Genomic DNA, 23,699 nt, shown 5'->3' on the forward strand with positions numbered 1-23,699 from the left:
AATTGTTGCCAAAATTACAGATATCATAATGAAACATGATTATAAGTCATGGTGGTACATTTCCTATAGTAGCTTACATTATAAATTCTGGCACAGCTTAAAGAGGACTTGTTAAACGTGTCCTCTTCTTTTTCTTTTTTTGCTGCTCCTTTGAGTGCACCATTTTATGTTTGTTTGTTTTTTAAAAGTACTAGTAGACAACCGTGTGCACTACTAAGGAAGGTGCCGTAGTAGGATCTCACACCATGACGTAATAAAAATAAACTAGGCACTCAATTTAAAGATTAATTTTTTTGTCTTTTAGTGAGGCACGTCTCGGTATGCTTGTCAGCGGACGCTACGTCTTTCTCCAGGCACGTGCACACATCCAGGTCCCCTGGCTTATTTATAATTGGGGTTTTTCCTCTTTAACGCCCCACACTCTTGTGAAAGTGATCATACCGAGACATGCCTCACTAAATATCCACAGGATTCCCATGAATCCCTGACACTCCTGTACAGTTTGTAATTGATAAAGGCCAAATGCGGCCGAAACGTTTTGCCTTAACTACATTAAAAGTTAAAAAAAATTATCTTTAAGTTGAGTGCCTAGTTTATTTTAGAGATTTTAACCTTTTTATTAAGTGCTAATTGTTATTGTCTATACCAAGGGGCATTACTCACATGGTAATAATGAAATCTGATCCATAAAGAACCAAGACAAAAGAAGAATCAACGCCATTGAAATGTGGTGCTAGAGAAGGATGTTATCAATACTATGGGTGGCAAGAAGAACAAACAAATCAATTTTGGAACAAATCAAGCCAGACCTGTTACTGGAAGCAAGGATCACCTATCCACGATTTGCCTACTTTGGACGCATCATACGAAGACAGCCATCACTGAAGAAGGACATCATGGTGGGAAAAGAATAGAAGGACCCAGATGAGGAGGAAGACGTGATGGCTTAGTACTATAAAGATAATAGAATAGAAGACCCTGGTGGGCCTATCTAGGCTTGCACAAAATTGTTCTTTCTACAGATCGTTTGTCCATGAAGTCACCATGGCTTGAGATTAAGGCCATTAAAAAAATAAATGATAAAGCAGAACTGCAAGCCACAAATCTTATTAAGGGGAGCAGTGAAAAGAAATAAAAGAGCAAAATTAGCCCCTTTTGACCTGGTGACAAGTTTTCTGACATCATGCCTCTACATATTTGTAATTGCTTTGCTAACTATTTTATTTTTCTTATATATACAACGTGTAAAAAGTACAATAAATTATAAACAGTGGACTTTACAAATTGAAGCTGAGCTGGGCTGTAAGACCAGATATCACACACACACAACATATAGAGAAGAGTGGCATTATTTCTGTTTTCTGATCCTGTTTTCTAATGTCATAAAACTGCATTTGGGAACTTACTTAAAATTGTTTAAGACCTTACCAATATAGGATGTAATAGTCATATGCCTGATTTCCTGTGTTTAACCATTTAAATACTGATTAAATACTGATTACCAGTGTGCATGCTCTACTTCCTCCCACCAATGCGATTGCTGGGTGTCAGTGGGTTGATTGCTGAAGGCCCTAGTCACTGCCATTTTGGTCTTGACATAAATCCAAGCTATCTCTACATGCTGCACTACTTCAGTTTTGCAATTTATAAAGCAATCAAAAGTTCACAGGTTAAAGTCCTTTTAGGGACTAAAAATTAAAGTAAATAATATAAAAGGCTTTAAAATATAAAAAACATTAAAAATATAAAAAATTGAATCACTTCCTTTCTCCCTTTAAAAAAAATAAACATATTTTCTATTGTTGCATTAACGTTCGCAACTAATAAAATGAGTTCACGTATATAGCAAACACAATAAAGGTTTATTCACCTTGCTAAAAAATGAAAAAAAAAAAAAATAACAAAAAACAACCTAAATGTTGTATGTACACCATAATGGTATTAATAAAAGCATTAGGCATGCAAAAAACAAGCCCACACACAGGTCCACCAATGGAAAAACAGTTATGGGTTTCAGAAAATGATAACATAAAACAAATTTCCGCAAAGTATCACTTTTTTCACCACTTAAATAAAAATAACACTTATACAAATTTTGTATCACAGTAATCATAACTATGATGGCATACAAATCATGATCCAAGTTCATTCTAACAGCCTTATTAACCCCTTCATGACCCAGCCTATTTTGACCTTAATGACCTGGCCATTTTTTGCAATTCTGACCAGTGTCCCTTTATGAGGTAATAACTCAGGAACGCTTCAAAGTATCCTAGCGATTCCGAGACTGTTTTTTCGTGACATATTGGGCTTCATGATAGTGGTAAATTTAGGTCGATAATTTTTGCGTTTATTTGTGAAAAAAATGGAAATTTGGCAAAAATTTTAAAAATTTTGCAATTTTCAAATTTTGAATTTTTATTCTGTTAAACCAGAGAGTTATGTGACACAAAATAGTTAATAAATAACATTTCCCACATGTCTACTTTACATCAGCACAATTTTGGAAACAACATTTTTTTTCGTTAGGAAGTTATAAGGGTTAAAAGTTGACCAGCAATTTCTCATTTTTACAACAAAATTTACAAAACCATTTTTTTTAGGGACCACCTCACATTTGAAGTCACTTTGAGGGGTCTAAATGGCAGAAAATACCCAAAAGTGTCACCATTCTAAAAACTGCACCCCTCAAGCTACTCAAAACTACATTCAAGAAGATTATTAACCCTTCAGGTGCTTCACAGGAACTAAAGCAACATGGAATGAAAAAATGGACATTTTAATTTTTCCAACCAAAATTTTATTTTAGCATCAGTTTTTTCATTTTCACATGGGTAACAGGATAGAATGTATCCTAAAATTTGTTGGGCAATTTCTCCTGAGTACACTGATACCTCATATGTGGTCATAAACCACTGTTTGGGCGCACGGCAGGGCTCAGAAGGGAAGGAGCGCCATTTTACTTTTTGAATGTAAAATATGCTTGAATGTTTAGCGGTTGCCATGTCTTGTTTTAAGAGTACCTGTGTGCCTAAACATTGGAGCTCCCCCACAAGTGAGCCCATTTTGGAAACTAGACCCTCCAAGGAACTTATCTAGATGCATAGTATGCACTTTGAACCCCCAGGTGCTTCACAAGTTGATCTGTAAAAAAAAAAAAGTACTTTTTTTTTTCACAAAAATTTTATTTGGCCTCAGTTTTTTCATTTTCACATGGGCAACAGGATAAAATGGATCCTAAAATTTGTTGGGCAATTTCTCCTGAGTACATCAATATCTCATATGTGGTCATAAACCACTGTTTGGGCGCACCGCAAGGCCCGGAAGGGAAGGAGCGCCTTGTGACTTTTTGATTGGAAAATTAGCTCCAATCGTTAGCGGACACCATGTCGCATTTGGAGAGCCCCTGTGTGCCTAAACATTGGAGCTCCCCCACAAGTGACCCCATTTTGGAAACTAGACCCCCCGAAGGAACTTATCTAGATGTGTGGTGAGCACTTTGAACCCCCAAGTGCTTCACAGAAGTTTATAACGCAGAGCAGTGAAAATAAAAAAATAATTTTTTTTTCCTCAAAAATGATTTTTTAGCCCGCTTTTTTTTATTTTCCCAAGGGTAACAGGATAAATTAGACCCCAAAAGTTGTTGTCCAGTTTGTCCTGAGTACACTGGTACCCCATATGTGGGGGAAAACCACTGATTGAGCGCACGGCATGGCTCAGAAGGGAAGGAGCGTCATTTGACTTTTTGAATGGAAAATTAGCTCCAATCGTTAGCGGACACCATGTTGTGTTTGCAGAGCCCCTGTGTGCGTAAACTTTGGAGCTCCCCCACAAATGACCCCATTTTGGAAACTAGACCCCCTAAGGAACTTATCTAGATGCATAGTGAGCACTTTGAACCCCCAGGTGCTACGCAGAAGTTTATAACGCAGAGCCGTTAAAATAAAAATATTTTTTTTCCCTCAAAAAAAATTTTTTAGCCTGCTATTTTTTATTTTCACAAAGGTAACAGGATAAATTGGACCCCAAAAGTTGTTGTCCAGCTTGTCCTGAGTACGCTGGTACCACATATGTGGGGGGGACCACTGTTTGGGCACACGTTGGGGCTCAGAAGGGAAGTAGTGACGTTTTGAAATGCCGACTTGATGGAATGGTCTGTGGGCGTCATGTTATGTTTGCAGAGCCCCTGATGTACCTAAACAGTGGAAACCCCCCACAAATGACCCCATTTTGGAAACTAGATCACCCAAGAAACTAATATAGATGTGTGGTGAGCACTTTGAACCCCCAAGTGCTTCACAGAAGTTTATAACGCAGAGCCGTGAAAATAAAAAAATATTTTTTTTTCCTCAAAAAATTATTTTTAGTCCACTATTTTTTATTTTCACAAGGGTAACAGGATAAATTGGACCCCAAAAGTTGTTGTCCAGTGTGTCCTGAGTACGCTGGTACCCCATAAGTGGGGGGGACCACTGTTTGGGCACACGTTGGGGCTCGGAAGGGAAGTAGTGACGCTTTGAAATGAAGACTTGATGGAATGGTCTGTGGGCGTCATGCTACATTTGCAGAGCCCCTGATGTACCTAAACAGTGGAAACCCCCCACAAGTGACCCCATTTTGGAAACTATATCACCTAAGGAACTAATCTACATGTGAGGTCAGCACTTTGAACCCCCAAGTGCTTCACAGAAGTTTATAACGCAGAGCTGTGAAAATAAAAAAATATTTTTTTTTCCTCAAAAAGTGATTTTTAGCCCACTATTTTTTATTTTCACAAGGGTAACAGGATAAATTGGACCCCAAAAGTTGTTGTCCAGTTTGTCCTGAGTACGTTGGTACCCCATATATGGGGGGGGACCACTGTTTGGGCACACGTTGGGGCTCGGAAGGGAAGTAGTGACGCTTTGAAATGCCGACTTGATGGAATGGTCTGTGGGCGTCATGTTACGTTTGCAGAGCCCCTGATGTACCTAAACAGTGGAAACCCCCCACAAGTGACCCCATTTTGGAAACTAGACCCCCCAAGGAACTTATCTAGATGTGTGGTGAGCACGTTGAACCCCCAAGTGCTTCACAGAAGTTTATAACGCAGAGCTGTGAAAATAAAAAAATATTTTTTTTTCCTCAAAAAGTGATTTTTAGCCCACTATTTTTTATTTTCACAAGGGTAACAGGATACATTGGACCCCAAAAGTTGTTGTCCAGTTTGTCCTGAGTACGTTGATACCCCATATATGGGGGGGGACCACTGTTCGGGGACACGTTGGGGCTCGGAATGGAAGTAGTGACGTTTTGAAATGCCGACTTGATGGAATGGTCTGTGGGCGTCATGTTACGTTTGCAGAGCCCCTGATGTACCTAAACAGTGGAAACCCCCTACAAGTGACCCCATTTTGGAAACTAGACCCCCCAAGGAACTTATCTAGATGTGTGGTGAGCACGTTGAACCCCCAAGTGCTTCACAGAAGTTTATAACGCAGAACCGTGAAAATAATAAATCTTTTTTTTCACAAAAATAATTATTTTAGCCCCCATTTTTTTATTTTCCCAAGGGTAACAGGAGAAATTAGACCCCCAAAGTTGTTGTGCAATTTTTCCTGAGTACCCTGATACCCCATAAGTGGGGGTACACCACTGTTTGGGCACACGTCGGGGCTCGAAATGGAGGGAGCACCGTTTGACTTTTTGAACGCAAAATTCGCTGGAATAAATGGTGGCTCCATGTCGCATTTGGAGAGCCCCTGATGTGCCTAAACAGTGGAAACCCCTCAATTCTATCTCCAACCCTAACCCCAACACACCCCTAACCCTAATCATAACCCTAACCACAACCCTAATCCCAACACACCCCTAACGAAATCCCAACTCTAACCCTAACCACAAGCCTAACCGTAATCCCAACCCAACCCTAACCCCAATTCCAACCCTAACCCTAAGTTCAACCCTAACCCTAAGTTCAACCCTAACACTAAGTTCAACCCTAACCCTTAGTCCAACCCTAACCCTTAGTCCAACCCTAACCCTTAGTCCAACTCTAACCCTTAGTCCAACCCTAACCCCTAGTCCAACCCTAACCCTTAGTCCAACCCTAGCCCTTAGTCCAACCCTAACCCTTAGTCCAACCCTAACCCTTAGTCTAACCCTAGCCCTAACCCTGGCCCTAACCCTAGCCCTGGACCTAACCCTAATGGAAAAAAAATATATATATATTTTATTATTTGTCCCTACCTATGGGGGTGATAAGGGGGGCGGTGATTTACTTTTTATTTATTTTGATCACTATGAAAGTTTATCATAGTGATCAAAATAAATGAATGAATCTGCAGCGTTGCAGATTCGATTCGGCGCACTGCTCATGCGCCCGCCATCTTGCAAGATGGCGGCGCCCATGACGCTGGACGGCAGGACACCGGGACGGATAGCGGGAGTTCGGAGGCACAAAGGAGGGTGAGAGTGGGTGATCGGAGGGGCGATCGGAGGGCTGGGGGGGCGGAGGGAAGGCGGAGGGGCAGATCATGACGGCGGCTGCCGATCGGTGCCGTCAGACGGTGGCGGCAGCCGATCGGTGCCGTCAGTCGGTGTGGGGGGGGTCGGGTCTCGGTGTCCAGCCATGTCCGATGCTATTTCAGCATCGGCCATGGCTGGATTGTAATATTTCACCAATTTTCATTGGTGAAATATTACAATCGCTCTGATTGGCAGTTTCACTTTTAACAGCCAATCAGAGCGATCGTAGGCACGTGTGGGCTAAGCCACACCCCCAGGTGTTAACTCTGAAGGGTCCTTTGTGTGCGGGTCGGGTGACCTTTCAGTGACCCCGGTCACCCGACCCGCAGGGGGGCTATTTATAGCATGACGCCTACGTAGCCTTCATAGGTCGTTTGGGCACTGCTTTTCATGACGCCTACGTAGGCGTCATGGGTCGTGAAGGGGTTAACATTGTGAAACAAAATCCAAAAACAAGGCCAAAATTGAGTTTTTTGTCCAAGCTCTTGGAAATTCTTCCTGATTTCCAGTACATTATAAAGCAAAATAAATGCTGTAATTTCAATCTTTGAACTTGTCAAGAAAATAATTAAAGCCTTAATCATTTATGTTGACCAAAAAAATAAAAATGTCTAAATCTTGGAAGAAAAGGGGAGAAAAAAAAGGAGCAAAAATGAAAGTTGGATATGGCAGGAACGCGTTAAGATTGTGTATAGCAGTGTTTATCTGCTATATAAATATAAAATAAAAGTGAGTTTACTTTACATTGTATATGAGACTACATCTAATGTCTCAAAATTCCTTTTGGTTTTATGATGATCCCTTTCATGAGTATTGAGATTAAACTGACATAATAAGAATGTGTGACATCAAATAAACTGAAAGTCGATTTAAGTTATTTCAAGCATTAATATAGGAATGAATAACATCAATCAATATAGGAAAAAAAGACTGCAAGCAATATTATGCAATAATCAGCCACAATTGGAAAAACCATTGTGCAATTGTTACTCAATATTATTTTATAAAGGTTCCTTAGAATTGTAGCACTTAAATCCGGCCTATTTGTATCCATGTGGCTTTGTATTTATATAAGAGGATTACATTTAATGGCATGCTTCTTCTAATGTTTTAGGAAATCTAACTTAAGAAGATTGACTGCAAATGTGACATGGTCACATCCACAATGGCTTTGTCATACTATATTTATAGCGGTTCTGGTCTTGTCACAAGTGGCGCTGTGTGTCTTTGTTCTGACTGAACACATGGATGCGAAAAAATTTAATACAGAATATTCTACAGCGCAAAACAATGGAAAAAATGGTGAGTGATCTCATTTGTGCTACTCACAATTACTGAATGGACCATACCATCGGATAACTAGAATTCATTAGGCCCCATAGCAAACTTCTGAGTAGCTGTTTAGTCCTGTTGAATAAAATCTGTATTAAAAAACAACATATCTGAGTGTTACCCCCACAGCTCCCAGTCTCCATACTGCCTAATATAGGTTTCCACCCATAGATATCCGAAAAAGGCAGCAGAATTTCAACTTGTGAATCGCTAATAGTACAATATGTTATCTTTGTATGTGAATAGTGATATTGTCTGGTGCGTTTTTTATTCAAAATGTATGCTGTTTGTGTGTGTATGTACATATATATATATGAAAATTGCCTCTTAAGAGAGGAAGAGGAGTTGAATTCTGCAGCACCGCCTGTTGAAAGCAGCAATCCTACAGTCACTATTGACCCTTTAACGAGCCTTGAAAAGTGACATAGGACAAAAGCCAAATACATATACATACGTTTACATACATTACACCAGCAAAATGTAAGCGCTAGGATGTATGCAAGCATTGAATATATGACATTTGAACTGATTCACTGCTATATAGAATATATTTATAAAAATGTAGGTATTTGGCTCATAAATTGGCAACTCATGAGAGTCCATCAGCCACAGCAAGGTGTGACTTTCTTTGATGGGACTCTAACCTAATATTTCAATATAACAACCTGGTATTCCTGTATAACAAAAATACATCACCCGAGCAAGAAGCCCACAAATTGAAAAGGCAGCACTGATTGAAAACAGTTTTAGGGTGCAGTCAGACAGCCATATAAAATGGACTGAGATCAGAATGCAGTGTCCGGACTGGCTGGCTGCTCTACTGACCCAAGCATGACAGCTTTGTATATTTATGCAGCTGTCAAGCTCGGGTCAGGAGAGCCACCAGCCAATCCTTGGCTTGCAAAAGTATTCACCACCCCTCCTTAGCATTTTTAGTGTTTTGCTACCCTACAACCTGGAATTTCACTGATTTATTGGAGGGTTTGCATGGGTTCATGTAAAGAACACACCTACAAGTGTGAACATTTGGTTTTCTTTTTATCGTGAAGCTAACAACAAATAGGACAAAATAACTGAAAATTTCACTGTTCATAACTATTCATTCCCCAAAAATCAGTACTTTGTGGAGCCTCCTTTTGCAGCAATTACAACGGCAAGTCATTTTGGATAAATGTCTTTGAGTTTTCCACATCTTGCCACTGAGGTTTTTGCCCATTCCACAAGGCAAAACTGCTCCAGCTCCTTCAAGTTTATTTATTTTTACTCTTTTATATAGCACAATTAATTCCACAGCACTTTACAGACATTGTTGGCACTGTCCCCGATGGGGCTTACAATCTAAACTCCCTTTCAGTATGTCTTTGGAATGTGGGAGGAAACTCACACAAACACAGGGAGAACATACAAACTCCTTGCAGATGTTGTCCTTGGTGGGATTTGAACCGAGCCACCATTGCGTCCGAGTTAAATGGTTTCCTATGGTGAACAACAATCTTCAAGTCTCACCACAGATTCTCAAAAGGATTTGACTAGGCCATACCAAAATTTGTATATGTTTCCCATTAAACCACCCGAGTGTTGCTTTAGCAGTATGCTTTGGATCATAGGCTTGTTGGAAGATGAACCTCTGTCCCAGTTTCATATCACTGACAGACTGAAGCAGGTTTTGCTCAAGAATGTCCCTGTATTTCATGCCATTCATGTTTCCCTTGACTATTTTCCCTGTCCCTGCTGTTTTGTTGGGGTTATGAGCTGTGCTAATTTTGCACCAGACATAGCGTTTGCCTTGATGGCCAAAAAGTTTACTTTTGGTCACATCTGACCTCAGTACTTTCCTCTATATATTTGGGGAGTATCCTACATGTCTTTGAAAAACTCAAAATGAGCTCTACTTTTGTGTATAAGTAAAGGCTTTTTTCCCACTCTTTCATAAAGGCCACCTCTGTGCAGTGTATGACTTATTGTGGTCATATGGCCAGATACACCCGTTTCTGCTTGGGAACACTGCAGCTCCTTTAGGGTTACCTTTGGGCTCTGTGCTGCCTCTCTGATTAATGCCCATGCTGCCCTGCTTGAGAGTTTTGGTGGGTGTCCCTTTCTTGGCAGGTTTGTTGTTGTACCAAATTCTTTCCATTTGATGATAGTGGATTTTATGATGCTATGGGGATCATCAGAGATTGGGATTTTTTTATAACCTGACCCAGACTCAACAACTTTGTCCCTTACTTGTTTGAAGATCTCCTTGGTGTTGGTTTGTTAGTGGTGCCTCTTGCTCATTGGTGTTAAAGACTGTGTGACCTGTCAGAAAAGGAGTATACATACTGATAGATCATGTGACACTTAAATTGCACACAGGTGGACTTCCTTTCACAAAGCATGTGACTTACGAAGGTAATTGCTTGCACCAAAAAGTTTTTAAGGATGCATGGCAAAAGGGTTGAATTCATATGCACATGCAAATTTTCATTTCATACCATAAATTTAATTTCTGTCTATATTTTTCTCATTTCACTGCCAAGGGGAGGGGGAAGTCAGGTGAATACTTTTGCAAGCCACTAACTAATTATATATATATATATATATATATATATATCCAAGTAGAAATGAGGTCACACTCAACGAGCTGGTGAAGATATTGCTTGATTTATTGGCACATGTTACACATGTCGGGCCGGGGGAGTGATATCAGGAGTGCAGAGGGAGCTGACAACGATCGTTTCGTGCTATCCAAGCGCTTTGACGGGTTTGATGACCCATCGAAGCGCTTGGATAGCGCGAAACGATCGTTGTCAGCTCCCTCTGCACTCCTGATGTCACTCTCCTGGCCCGACATGTGTAACATATGCCAATAAATTAAGCAATATCTTCACCAGCTCGTTGAGTGCGGCCTCATTTCTACTTGGATATACAGAGCATTGTGAATTCTCAGGTCTAGCACCTGAAGCTGCCAGTTAGCGCCCCGAATGCCACACACCAGCTGAGGACATACGGTAATAGCGGTGCCGTCCGCATTTTTTCATTCATTTTATATATATATAAATATATATATATATAGCTCAAAGAATGAATTGAATACTTAAACATAAGATCCTAAACACCTAAGTAAAATTGGAAAGGTTGGTGATATCAACTTCCTGTTTGTGGAACATTAGTATATGGAAGGGAGAAACTTTTCAAGATGTGTGGTGACCATGGTGGCCATTTTGAAGTCGGCCATTTTGGATCCAACTTTATTTTTTTAAGTGGGAAGAGGGTCATGTGACGCAACCAACTTATTGAGATTTTCACAAGAAAAACAATGGTGTGCTTGGTTTTAATGTAACTTTATTCTTTCATGAGTTACTTACAAGTTTATGACCACTTATAAAAAGTGCTCAAAGTACTGCCCATTGTCAATGCAACCCTCTTCTCCAACTCTTGACACACTGATAGGAACACCGTAGAAGAAATGCTAGTCTAAGGGCATCAGATTCCTTGTAGGAATGCTCAGACCTGACACCCTTAATGTGGTGGAGCACCATCTTGCTGGAAAAACTCAGGGAACGTGCCATCTTCAGTGCATAAAGAGGGCAACACATCATCATGTAGCAATTTCAGATATCCAGTGGCATTGAGGTTTCCATTGATGAAGAATAGCCCCACAATCTTTGTACCCCATATACCACACCTTACCATAAATTATGGGTGTCAGGTCCAAGCATTCCTACATGATAAGTTTCCTGGAAAGTGGATTGGTTGTCGTGGATCAGTTGAATGGCCACCAAGATCTCCTGATCTCACTCCTTTAGACTTTTAGCTTTGGGATCATCTGAAGGCAATTGTCTATGCTGTGAAGATACGAGATGTCCAGCATCTGAAACAATGGATACTGGAATCCTGTGCTAACATTTCTTCTGCAGTGTTGCTATCAGTGTGTCAGGAGTGGGAGAAGAGGGTTGCGTTGACAAACCAATACAATGGGCAGCACTTTGAATGCATTTTTTAAGTGGTCATAAACTTACAATAACTCATGAAATAATAAATTTACGTTAAAACCAAGCACACCATTGTTTTTCTTGTGAAAATCTCAATAAGTTGGATGCATCATATGACCCTCTTCCCATTGGAAAAAATAAAGTTGGATCCAAAATGGCCAACTTCAAAATGGCCACCATTGTCACAAAACATCTTGAAAAGTTTCCCCCTCCCACATACTAATGTTCCACAAAAAGGAAGTTGATATCATCAACCTTTCCCATTTTATTTAGGTGTATCCATATAAATGGCCCACCCTGTGTATACAGTCATATGTTAAAGTTTGGGCACCCCTATTAATGTTAACCTTTTTTCTTTATAACAATTTTGGTTTTTGCAACAGCTATTTCAGTTTCATATATCTAATAACTGATGGACTCAGTTATATTTCTGGATTCAAATGAGGTTTATTGTACTAACAGAAAATATGCAATCTGCATTTAAACAAAATCTGACCGGTGCAAAAGTATGGGCACCTCAACATAAACGTGACATTAATATTTCGTAGATCCTCCTTTTGCAAAAATAACAGCCTCTAGTCACTTCCTGTAGCTATTAATGAGTTCCTGGATCCTGGATGAAGGTATTTGTGACCATTCCTGTTTACAAAACAATTCCAGTTCAGTTAAGTTTGATGGTCGCCGAGCATGGACAGCCCACTTCAAATCATCCCACAGATGTTCAATGATATTCAGGTCTGGGGGCTGGGATGGCCATTCCAGAACATTGTAATTGTTCCTCTGCATGAATGCCTGAGTAGATTTGGAGCGGTGTTTTGGATCACTGTCTTGCTGAAATATCCATCCCCTGCGTAACTTCAACTTTGCCACTGATTCTTGCACATTATTGTCAAGAATCTGCTGATACTGAGTTGAATCCATGGGACCCTCAACTTTAACAAGATTCCCGGTGCCGGCATTGGCCACACAGCCCCAAAGCATGATGGAACCTCCACCAAATTTTACTGTGGGTAACAAGTGTTTTTCTTGGAATGCTGTGTTTTTTAGCCTCCATGCATAATGCCTTTTTGTAAAGCCAAACAACTCAATCTTTGTTTCATCAGTCCACATTACCTTCTTCCAAAATGTAACTGGCTTGTCCAAATGTGCTTTTGCATACCTCAGGAGACTCTGTTTGTGGCGTGCTTGCAGAAACGGCTTCTTTCGCATCACTCTCCCATACAGCTTCTCCTTATGCAAAGTGCGCTGTATTGTTGACCGATGCACAGTGACACCATCTGCAGCAAGATGATGCTGCAGGTCTTTGGAGGTGGTCTGTGGATTGTCCTTGACTGTTCTCACCATTCTTCTTCTCTGCCTTTCTGATATTTTTCTTGACCTGCCACTTCTGGGCTTAACAAGAACTGTACCTGTGTTCTTCCATTTCCTTACTATGTTCCCCACAGTGGAAACTGACAGGTTAAATCTCTGAGACAACTTTTTGTATCCTTCCCCTGAAAAGCTATGTTGAATAATCTTTGTTTTCAGATCATTTGAGAGTTGTTTTGAGGAGCCCATGATGCCACTCTTCATAGGAGAATCAAATAGGAGAACTACTTGCAAGTGGCCACCTTAAATACCTTTTCTCATGATTTGATACACCTGGCTATGAAGTTCAAAGCTCAATGAGGTTACAAAACCAATTTAGTGCTTCAGGAAGTCAGTAAAAAGTAGTTAGGAGTGTTCAAATCAAGAAAATGATAAGGGTGCCCATACTTTTGCACCGGTCAAATTTTGTTTAAATGCAGATTGCACATTTTCTGTTAGTACAATAAACCTCATTTGAATCCAGAAATATAACTGAGTCCATCAGTTATTAGATATATGAAACTGAAATAGCTGTTGCAAAAACCAAAATTGTTATAAAGAAAAAAGGTTAACATTAATAGGGGTGCCCAAACTTTAACATATGACTGTATGCACTACCGTTCAAATGTTTAGGGTCACTTAGAAATTTCCTTATTTTTGAAAGAAAAGCATAGTTTTTTCCAATGAAGCTAACATTAAATGATTCAGAAATACACTCTATACATTGTTAATGTGGTAAATGACTATTCTTGCTGTAAACGTCTGATTTGTAATGCAATATCTTCATAGGTGTATAGAGGCCCATTTCCAACAACCATCACTCCAGTGTTCTTATGGTACTTTGTGTTTGCTAACTGTGTAAGAAGGTTAATGGATGGTTAAAACCAAGCACATCATTGTTTTGCTTGTGAAATTCTCAATAAGTTTGATGTATCACATGACCCCCTTCCCATTCAAAACAATAAAGTTGGATCCAAAATGGCCGACATGAAAATTGCCGCCATGGTCACCACCTATCTTGAAAAGTTTCCCCCCTCACATATACTAATGTGTCACAAACAGGAAGTTGATATCACCAACCATTCCCATTTTATTTAGCTGTATCCATATAAATGGTCCACCTTGTGTATATACATATATAAATATGTATGTACTGTATGTACAGACCTAAAATTCAGTTTCATAAGTTAAAAGGCAAACTTGATATTATGCCAACAAACATAAATGCCCCTAATATGAGCTTATGAAATGCATGTAATGTTTTAAAATTTCTTCCATAATAGATCTGTGTTCATGGTTCGACTCTGAACTTAGTCTGAAATTACCCCACCTATTATGCTACATATTCTTATATTAAAAATGCACTGAAAGCTCTATTTGATCTAGTATCTCAGGACTGTTAAAACACAAGATAAATTGATGGTAGCATGCAGGGTAAATACTGTATATCTGTTTTATATGCCACAATTCACTTTTAATCAATTGCAATCTGTCACCAGAATGTATGACATAATAATTATTTTAAAGTTTCCGTTAAAATGTTTTAGTGATTTCCAGAAGTTAGAGATAAGTCAACTGAATTTCTTGTGTGATTGTTAGGTTTTATCATAAATACAATGATTGCTGACTAAGTTTCTTAACAGTTTGGCAGAAAATATGTGTCTAAGGCCTCATTCAGACATATGATCTTCAAGTACATGTTCAAACTGTTTTTCTCCAAGACAGAACTTCTGCATGTTATAATCAAAATAATCTGTGTTTTTTATGGCCATGTCTGTGCCAAAATGTCATGTCTGAATTTAACCCCTTTCTGACATCAGACGTACTATCCCTTCCATGGGACCCGGGCCCCTATGCCCATGGATGGGATAGTAGTCTAGCGGGATCAGCGGCGCTCATGTGGTGAGCACCGCTGATCGCGGCCAGGTGTCAGCTGATTATCACAGCTGACACCTGGCACAATGTGCCAGGGGCAGTCACGGACTGCCCCCGGCACGTTAACCTCTTGTAAATCGCGATCTAATACGATTGCGGTGTACCGGGAGTTAAAGGGAAGCATCGGCAGGGAGGGGTCTCCCTAAGTGCTTCCCTGAGCCCCCCACAGCAGTGCAGTCCATCCCTGCAGGTCCCTGAATCAAAGATGGTGACGGGGACCTTCAGGGGCCTGCAGGGAGCTGGCTTCCTCAGTGCCTGCAAAGCGCAGGCAAGAGGAAGCCAAGTGCAGTGATCTGTGATGTGACAGATCAGCGATCTGTCACATGACAGTTATGTCCCCCCTGGGACAATGTAATAAAGTTAAAAAAAAAAAAAGTGTAAAAATAATTTTTAAAAAATTGCTAAATAAAATAATAAAAAAAAAATATTCCCTAATAAATTCTTTTTTTGGAAATAAAAAAAACAAAACAAAAGTACACATATTTGGTATCGCCGCGCCCGTAACGACCCGCCCTATAAAACTGTCCCATTAGTTAACCCCTTTAGCGAACCCCTTAAAAAATAAAAATCAAAGCAAAAAATAATGATTTATTATCATACTGCTGAACAAAAAGTGCAATAACACGCGATCAAAAAGACACATATAAATATCCATGGTACCGCTGAAAACGTCATCTCATCCTGCAAAAAACGAGCCACCATTCAGCATCATCAGCAAAAATATAAAAAGTTATAGCTCGCAGAATAAAGCAATGCAAAAATAATTGTTTTCATTGCATAAAAGTGCCAAAACATAAAAAAGACCTAAATGAGGTATCGCTGTAACCATACCGACCCAAAGAATAAAATCATCTTATCAATGTCACTGCACGCGGAATGGTGTAAACGCACCCCCCAAAAGAAATTCATGAAACACTGGTTTTTGGTCATTCTGTGTCCCAAAAATCGGAATAAAAAGCGATCAAAAGATGTCATGTGCCCAAAAATGATACCAATAAAAATGTCAACTCGTCCCGCAAAAAATAAGACCTCACATGACTCGGTGGGTCAAAATATGGAAAAATTATAGCTCTCAATATGTGGTGATGCAAAAACTATTTTTACTATAAAAAGCGTCTTTTAGCATGAGACAGCTGTCAAACATAAAAACCGCCATAAATAGTTTATCAAACCCCCGTTATCACCCCCTTAGTTAGGGACAAATAATAAAATTAAAAGAAAATGTATTTATTTCCATTTTCCCATTAGGGCTAGGGTTAGGGCTAGGGTTAGAGCTGAGATTAGGGTTAGGGGTGTGTTGGAGTTAGGGTTGGAGTTAGAATTGGGGGGTTTCCACTGTTTGGACACTTCAGGTGCTCTCAAAATGCAACATGGCGTCTGATCTCAATTTCAGCCAATTCTGCGTTGAAAAAGTCAAATGGTGCTCCTTCCCTTCCAAGCTCTGCCATGCGCCCAAACAGTGTTTTACCCTCACATATAGGGTATCAGCCTACTCAGGACAAATTGCAAAACAACTTTTGGGGTCCAATTTCTCCTGATACCTGTAGGAAAATAAAAAATTGGGGGCAAAAATATCATTTTTGTGGAAAAAATGATTTTTGTTATGAATGAGTCACCGAAGGAGGAAAAAACAAAAATACAAGCTAAGTCCAGAAAACCAGAGAGGTTGGTAGCTATCGGATTGCAGACCCCTGATCCTATCCACAACAACTAACAGTAGCCGTGGGGGGTTCCTACGATGCCCTAGACCCCTCGATCACAGCCGGAGAACTAAATAGGCCTAAAGAAAGAAAGGGGAAATCTAAACTGCCCCAGAGCAGACCACAAAGCAATAGGCAGCCCCCAACATATAATGACGGTGAAGCAAGATGAAAACACTAACACAGATAGAAAGATAGGTTGAGCAAACGATGGGGCCCAAGCTAACTAAAAAGGACAGGATAGAAAAGCTGCTGTCTGCAATCCGTAAAAAACCCTACCAAATAATGTCCCAACCGTCTGATAGGAAAAACAGGCCCTGAAGTCGCTAGGACTTCAAAAAGACTATATCAGCACTCAGGTAAATTCTGAAGACAGAGCAAAGAGACAAACTGATCAGAGACAAAAATGGAACTCAGCACACCACCGACCGGGGATGGCTGAACTCCAAAAAACAAGGTAAACAAAACAAAACTAATAAGTTCAATAGCAGAGCAAAAACATATCTTTGGGAAGCAGGAATCAGACTGGTCTCCAAGAATCCAGCAGAGAAATCACTAGCGACTCAGAAGGGCATTGGCTGCCTTATATCCAGTCAGAATTTCCTGTTACCCAGTCATCATCTACCAGATCAGGTGTTTGGTAATCAGCCTCACTACCTTCCTTCACCAGCAGAGGGAGTTCATCAGACATCGACGGTGAAGGGGAAAATGAACTCACAACAGTACCTCCCCCTTGAGGAGGGGTCACCGAACCCTCATCCACGCCACCAGGGCGATCAGGATGGGCCCGATGAAAGGCACGAACCAATCTTTCGGCATTAATATCGGATGCAGGGACCCAAGAATTATCCTCCTGGCCATAACCCTTCCATTTAATCAAATACTGGAGTCTCCATCTAGCCAGGCGAGAATCCAGTATCTTCTCAACCTCATATTCCACATTACCTTCAACCAATACCAGGTCAGGAGGTGCCACCACAGGAACTACTGGCTCAACAAACCTCTTTAACAGAGACTTATGAAACACGTTATGGATCTTAAATGTAACAGGAAGAGCCAATCGAAAAGAGACTGGATTAAGAATCTCCAAAATCTTGTAAGGTCCAATAAATCTAGGTTTAAACTTTGGAGAAGCCACCTTCATAGCGATATTCTTTGATGACAACCAAACCATATCACCCACCTTAAACTGGGGACCAATGGTCCTATGCCGGTTGGAAAACCGCTGGGCCTTTTCCTGGGAGAGAGACAACTTATCCACCACTTGGTCCCAGATCTGGTGCATTCTCTCCACCACAGTGTCAACACCGGGGCAGGCAGAAGGCTCCACCTGCCCTGAAGAGAATCGAGGATGAAACCCAAAGTTACAAAAAAAGGTGACATCAAAGTGGCAGAACTAGCTCTATTATTTAAAGCAAATTCGGCCAAGGACAAAAATGAAACCCAATCATCCTGATCAGCAGAAATAAAACATCTCAAATACGACTCCAAAGTCCGGTTTGTTCTCTCCGTCTGCCCATTGGTCTGAGGGTGAAACGCAGAGGAGAAGGACAACCGAATTCCCAGCTTGGAACAGAAAGTCCTCCAAAATCTAGACACAAACTGAACTCCTCTGTCAGATACAATGTTCTCAGGAATCCCGTGCAACCGAACCACCTGTTGCAAAAACAAGGGCACCAACTCTGAGGAAGATGGCAACTTAGGGAGTGGTACAAGATGGACCATCTTAGAGAATCTATCACAAATCACCCAAATAACAGTCATTCTTTGAGAGACAGGCATATCAGAGATAAAATCCATTGAAATATGGGTCCATGGCCTTCTGGGCACCGGCAAAGGCATCAACAACCCACTAGAGAGAGAACAAGGTTTAGACCGAGAGCAAGTCCCACAGGACTGCACAAAATTCCTGACATCACGAGACAAGGCGGGCCACCAAAAAGACCGACTCACCAAACCTCTATTACCAAAAATACCTGGATGACCAGCCAATGCAGAGCAATGAACTTCAGACATCACTCTCTTCCTCCACTGGTCAGGAACATACAATTTTCCAATGGGACAACGCTCAGGTTTGTCCTCCTGAAACTCTTCTAGAGCATGTCTCAAATCGGGCGAGATGGCAGAAAGAACTACCCCCTCCCCTAAGATGGTAGCAGGCTTGGTCACAACAGGAGAATCAGCAAAGAAACTCCTAGAGAGGGCGTCTGCCTTGACATTCTTAGTGCCCGGAAGAAAAGAGACCACAAAATCAAAACATGTGAAAAACAAGGCCCACCTAGCCTGTCTAGGATTCAAGCGTTTGGCCGACTCCAGGTAAATCAAATTCTTGTGGTCAGTAAGGACCACGTCTTGATGTTTAGCTCCCTCCAACCAATGTCTCCCCTCCTCAAATGCCCATTTCATGGCTAACAGTTCCCGATTACCCACATCATAGTTACGTTCGGATGGGAGAACTTTCGGGAAAAGAAAGCACAGGGATTCATTTTAGATGTTACAGGATCTTTTTGGGACAAAACAGCTCCTGCCCAATCTCAGAAGCATCCACCTCTACCTGAAACGGTAGTGAGACATCAGGTTGCCGCAAAACCGGAGCAGAAGTGAACCTTAGCTACAGCTCCTGAAAGGAAGAAACAGCCTCCGGAGTCTAATTCAGCACATCAGCACCCTTCTTAGTCAAATCAGTCAATGGTTTGGCAATACTAGAAAAATTAGCTATAAATTTACAATAAAAATTAGCAAAAGCCAAAAACTTCTGGAGGGCCTTCAAAGAAGTGGGCTGAACCCAATCATAAATGGCCTGTACCTTGGCCGGGTCCATTTCAATAGTTGACGGAGACAAAATAAATCCCAAAAATGAAATCCTCTGTACACCAAAAAGGCATTTCGATCCCTTGACATACAGGGAATTCTCCCTCAAAATCCGGAACACAGTCCGAACATGTTCCACATGAGAGTCCCAATCCTTGGAAAAGATCAAAATATCATCCAGATAGATGATCAAAAATTTATCCACCAAGTCTCGGAAAATATCATTCATGAAGCACTGGAAGACAGAAGGGGCATTAGTGAGCCCAAAAGGCATCACCAGGTACTCAAAATGTCCCTCCGGAGTATTAAACGCCGTCTTCCATTCATCCCCATGCTTAATGCGAATAAGATTATACGCCCCCTGAGGTCAAGCTTTGTAAACCAGCAAGCACCTTTAACTCTGGAGAATAGATCAGAAATCAGGGGTAACGGATACTGATATTTAACAGTAATTTTGTTGAGGGAACGATAGTCAATACAAGGCCTTAATGACCCATCTTTCTTAGCCACGGAAAAAACCCAGCACCTAAGGGTGAAGAGGATGGTCTAATATGACCCTACTCCAACTACTCCTTAATATAGGATCGCATAGCCTCGTGTTCAGGTACAGATAAATTGAAAAGTCGACCCTTGGGAAATTTACACCCAGCTCTCAGCTCAATTGCACAGTCATAACTCCTATGAGGAGGCAAAGACGCAGACTCATTCTCACTAAATACATCATAATAATCAGCCAAACAGTCAGGAACATCATGCGACTGGGGAGAGGTGGAGAAAACAGGAGCATCACTAAGGGCACACCGACAACCCCAACTCACCACAGACACAGATTTCCAATCCAAAACTGGATTATGGATTTGCAACCAGGGAAACCCCAGAACAATGGTATCATGCAAATTATGCAACACCAAAAATCTGCAATTCTCTTGATGGTCTGGGGCGACCCGCATTACCACCTGGGTCCAAAAAGGAGGTTTATTCTTCGCCAAAGGAGTAGCATCAATACCCCTCAAAGGGATAGGCGTCCGCAGAGGTGTCATAGGAAATCGACAACGTTTAGCAAAATCCAAGTCCATAAGGTTCAGAGCTGCTCCCGAATCCACAAAAGCCTTAGCGGAAAATGTGGACAGGGAGCAGATCAGAGTAATTGCCAGAAGAAACTTAGGTTGAACACCACCCACAGCAAATGTGTGTGCAAAACGTTTCTCTCGTTCAGGGCAGACAGAAATAATATGCGAGGCATTACCACAGAAGAAACACAGCTTATTACGCCTTCTGAACTCCTGACGTTGCGCCCTAGACAAAACTCTATCACATTGCATAGGTTCAGACATTTGTTCAACAGGTGGCAACACCTCTCGTGCGGTTTTGCGTTCACGCAAGCGCCGATCAACCTGAATGGCTAATGACATAGAATCGTCAAGACCAGAGGGAACAGGAAATCCCACCATAGTATCTTTTACGGTTTCTGATAAACCCTTCCGAAAGAGAGCTGCCAAGGCACCATCATTCCAGGTAGTAAGGACCGCCCACTTTCGGAATTTTTGACTGTACAACTCTACAGAATCCCGACCCTTGCTCAATGCCAACAGGGCCTTTTCAGCCTGATCAATAGCATTAGGTTCATCATACAACAACCCCAAGGCTTGAAAAAATGCGCTCACATAAGTAAGAATAGGATCATCAGGTTTCAAAGAAAACGCCCCATCCTGGGGATCGCCGCGCAGCAAAGAGATGACAATTTTAACCTGCTGCGTGGAGCTCCCCGACGAGTTAGGCTTCAAGGCAAAAAATAATTTACAATTATTCTTAAAATTAAAAATTTAGACCGATCCCCAAAAAACACATCAGGAGTAGGGATCTTTGGTTCAGCAGCATGTGAATGAGCAAGATAGGTGGAAATTCCGCGCACTTATGCAGTGAGCTGCTCCACACGATCAGACAATTGCTTCATCTTCATTGAGAGAAAAAATTCCCCCTACGGCCTCAGAGACATAGAGGAAAAAATATACCCCCCCAAAAAAAAAATAAATTCTGACAAACTCTTTTTTTTTTCCTCTTTTTACAATTCCTTCCTGCTATTGAGTACCCTAGGATCTGCGGTATGGCTGGTGATTCTGTTATGAATGAGTCACCGAAGGAGGAAAAAACAAAAATACAAGCTGAGTCCAGAAAACCAGAGAGGTTGGTAGCTATCGGATTGCAGACCCCTGATCCTATCCACAACAACTAACAGTAGCTGTGGGGGGTTCCTACGATGCCCTAGACCCCTCGATCACAGCCGGAGAACTAAATAGGCCTAAAGAAAGAAAGGGGAAATCTAAACTGCCCCAGAGCAGACCACAAAGCAATAGGCAGCCCCCAACATATAGTGATTGTGAAGCAAGATGAAAACACTAACACAGATAGAAAGATAGGTTGAGCAAACGATGGGGCCCAAGCTAACTAAAAAGGACAGGATAGAAAAGCTGCTGTCTGCAATCCGAAAAAAACCCTACCAAAAAATGTCCCAACCGTCTGATAGTAAAAACAGGCCCTGAAGTTGCTAGGACTTCAAAAAGACTATATCAGCACTCAGGTAAATTCTGAAGACAGAGCAAAGAGACAAACTGATCAGAGACAAAAATGGAACTCAGCACACCACCGACCGGGGATGGCTGAACTCCAAAAAACAAGGTAAACAAAGCAAAACTAATAAGTTCAGTAGCAGAGCAAAAACTTATCTTTGGGAAGCAGGAATCAGACAGGTCTCCAAGAATCCAGCAGAGAAATCACTAGCGACTCAGAAGGGCATTGGCTGCCTTATATCCAGTCAGAATTTCCTGTTACCCAGTCATCATCTACCAGATCAGGTGTTTGGTAATCAGCCTCACTACCTTCCTTCACCAGAAGAGGGAGTTCATCAGATATCGACGGTGAAGGGGAAAATGAACTCACAACAGATTTTTTTATTTTCACGCCCTGGCGTTATAAACTTCTGTGAAGCACTTCAGGGTTCAAAGTGCTCACCACACATCTAGATAAGTTCCTTGGGGGGGTCTAGTTTCCAAAATGGGGTCACTTGTGGGGAGTTTCAATAGCTTAGGTACATCAGGGGCTCTCCAAACGCACATGACACCTGCAGACCATTCCATCAAAGTCTGCATTCCAAAACGTCACTACTTCCCTTCCGAGCCCCGACATGTGCCCATACAGTAGTTTTCTCCCACATATGAGGTATCAGCATACTCAGGACAAATTGCACAACAACATTTGGGGTCCATTTTCTCCTGATACCCTTGGGAAAATAAAAAAATTGGGGACTAAAAGATCATGTTTGTTGAAAAAATACGATTTTTTTATTTTCACGCCTGGGCGTTATAAACTTCTGTGAAGCACTGGGGGTTCAAAGTGCTCACCACACATCTAGATAAGTTCCTTGGGGGGTCTAGTTTCCAAAATGGTGTCACTTGTGGGGTTTTTTACTGTTTTGGTACATCATGGGCTTTCCATACGCGACATGGTGTCCGATCTCAATTCCAGCCAAAAAACGTCAATTGGCGCTGCTTCCCTTCCAAGCTCTGCCATGCGCCCAAATAGTGGTTTACCCCCCACATGTGGGGTATCAGCGTACTCAGGACAAATTGCACAATAACTTTTAAGGTCCTGTTACCCTTGGAAAAATAAGAATTGAGGGTGAAAAGATCATTTTTGTGGAAAAAATATGATTTTTTAATTGTACGGCTGTATGTTATAAACTTCTGTGAAGCCCTTGGGGGTTCAAAGTTCCTTGGGGGGGTCTAGTTTCCAAAATGGTGTCATTTGTGGGGGGTTTCCACTGTTTAGGTACATCAGGGGCTCTCCAAACGTGACATGGAGTCCGATCTGAATTCCAGCCAATTTTGCATTGAAAAAGTCAAACGGCGCTCTTTCCCTTCTGAGCCGAAACAGTGGTTCCCCCCCACATACAGTGGGGAAAAAAAGTATTTAGTCAGTCAGCAATAGTGCAAGTTGCACCACTTAAAAAGATGAGAGGCGTCTGTAATTTACATCATAGGTAGACCTCAACTATGGGAGACAAACTGAGAAAAAAAAATCCAGAAAATCACATTGT

At 41.3% G+C, this 23,699-nt stretch overlaps 1 protein-coding gene across 1 annotated transcript in view; it reads left to right on the forward strand.

Annotated features, from left to right (window-relative positions):
* LOC141086134 (uncharacterized) overlaps positions 1 to 23,699 on the forward strand; it is a 253,329-nt gene that overhangs the window by 59,786 nt on the left and 169,844 nt on the right. Inside the window, exon 2 of the mRNA XM_073571873.1 lies at positions 7,622 to 7,809. Within this exon, the coding sequence (XP_073427974.1) occupies positions 7,752 to 7,809 (58 nt within the window). The 5' untranslated portion in view covers positions 7,622 to 7,751. The remainder of the gene's footprint in view (positions 1 to 7,621; positions 7,810 to 23,699) is intronic.

The sequence above is a fragment of the Dendrobates tinctorius genome, unplaced genomic scaffold (genome assembly GCF_039654945.1).
Source record: "Dendrobates tinctorius isolate UK_male_01 unplaced genomic scaffold, ASM3965494v1 ptg000030l, whole genome shotgun sequence".
Taxonomy (NCBI): Eukaryota; Metazoa; Chordata; class Amphibia; order Anura; family Dendrobatidae; genus Dendrobates; species Dendrobates tinctorius.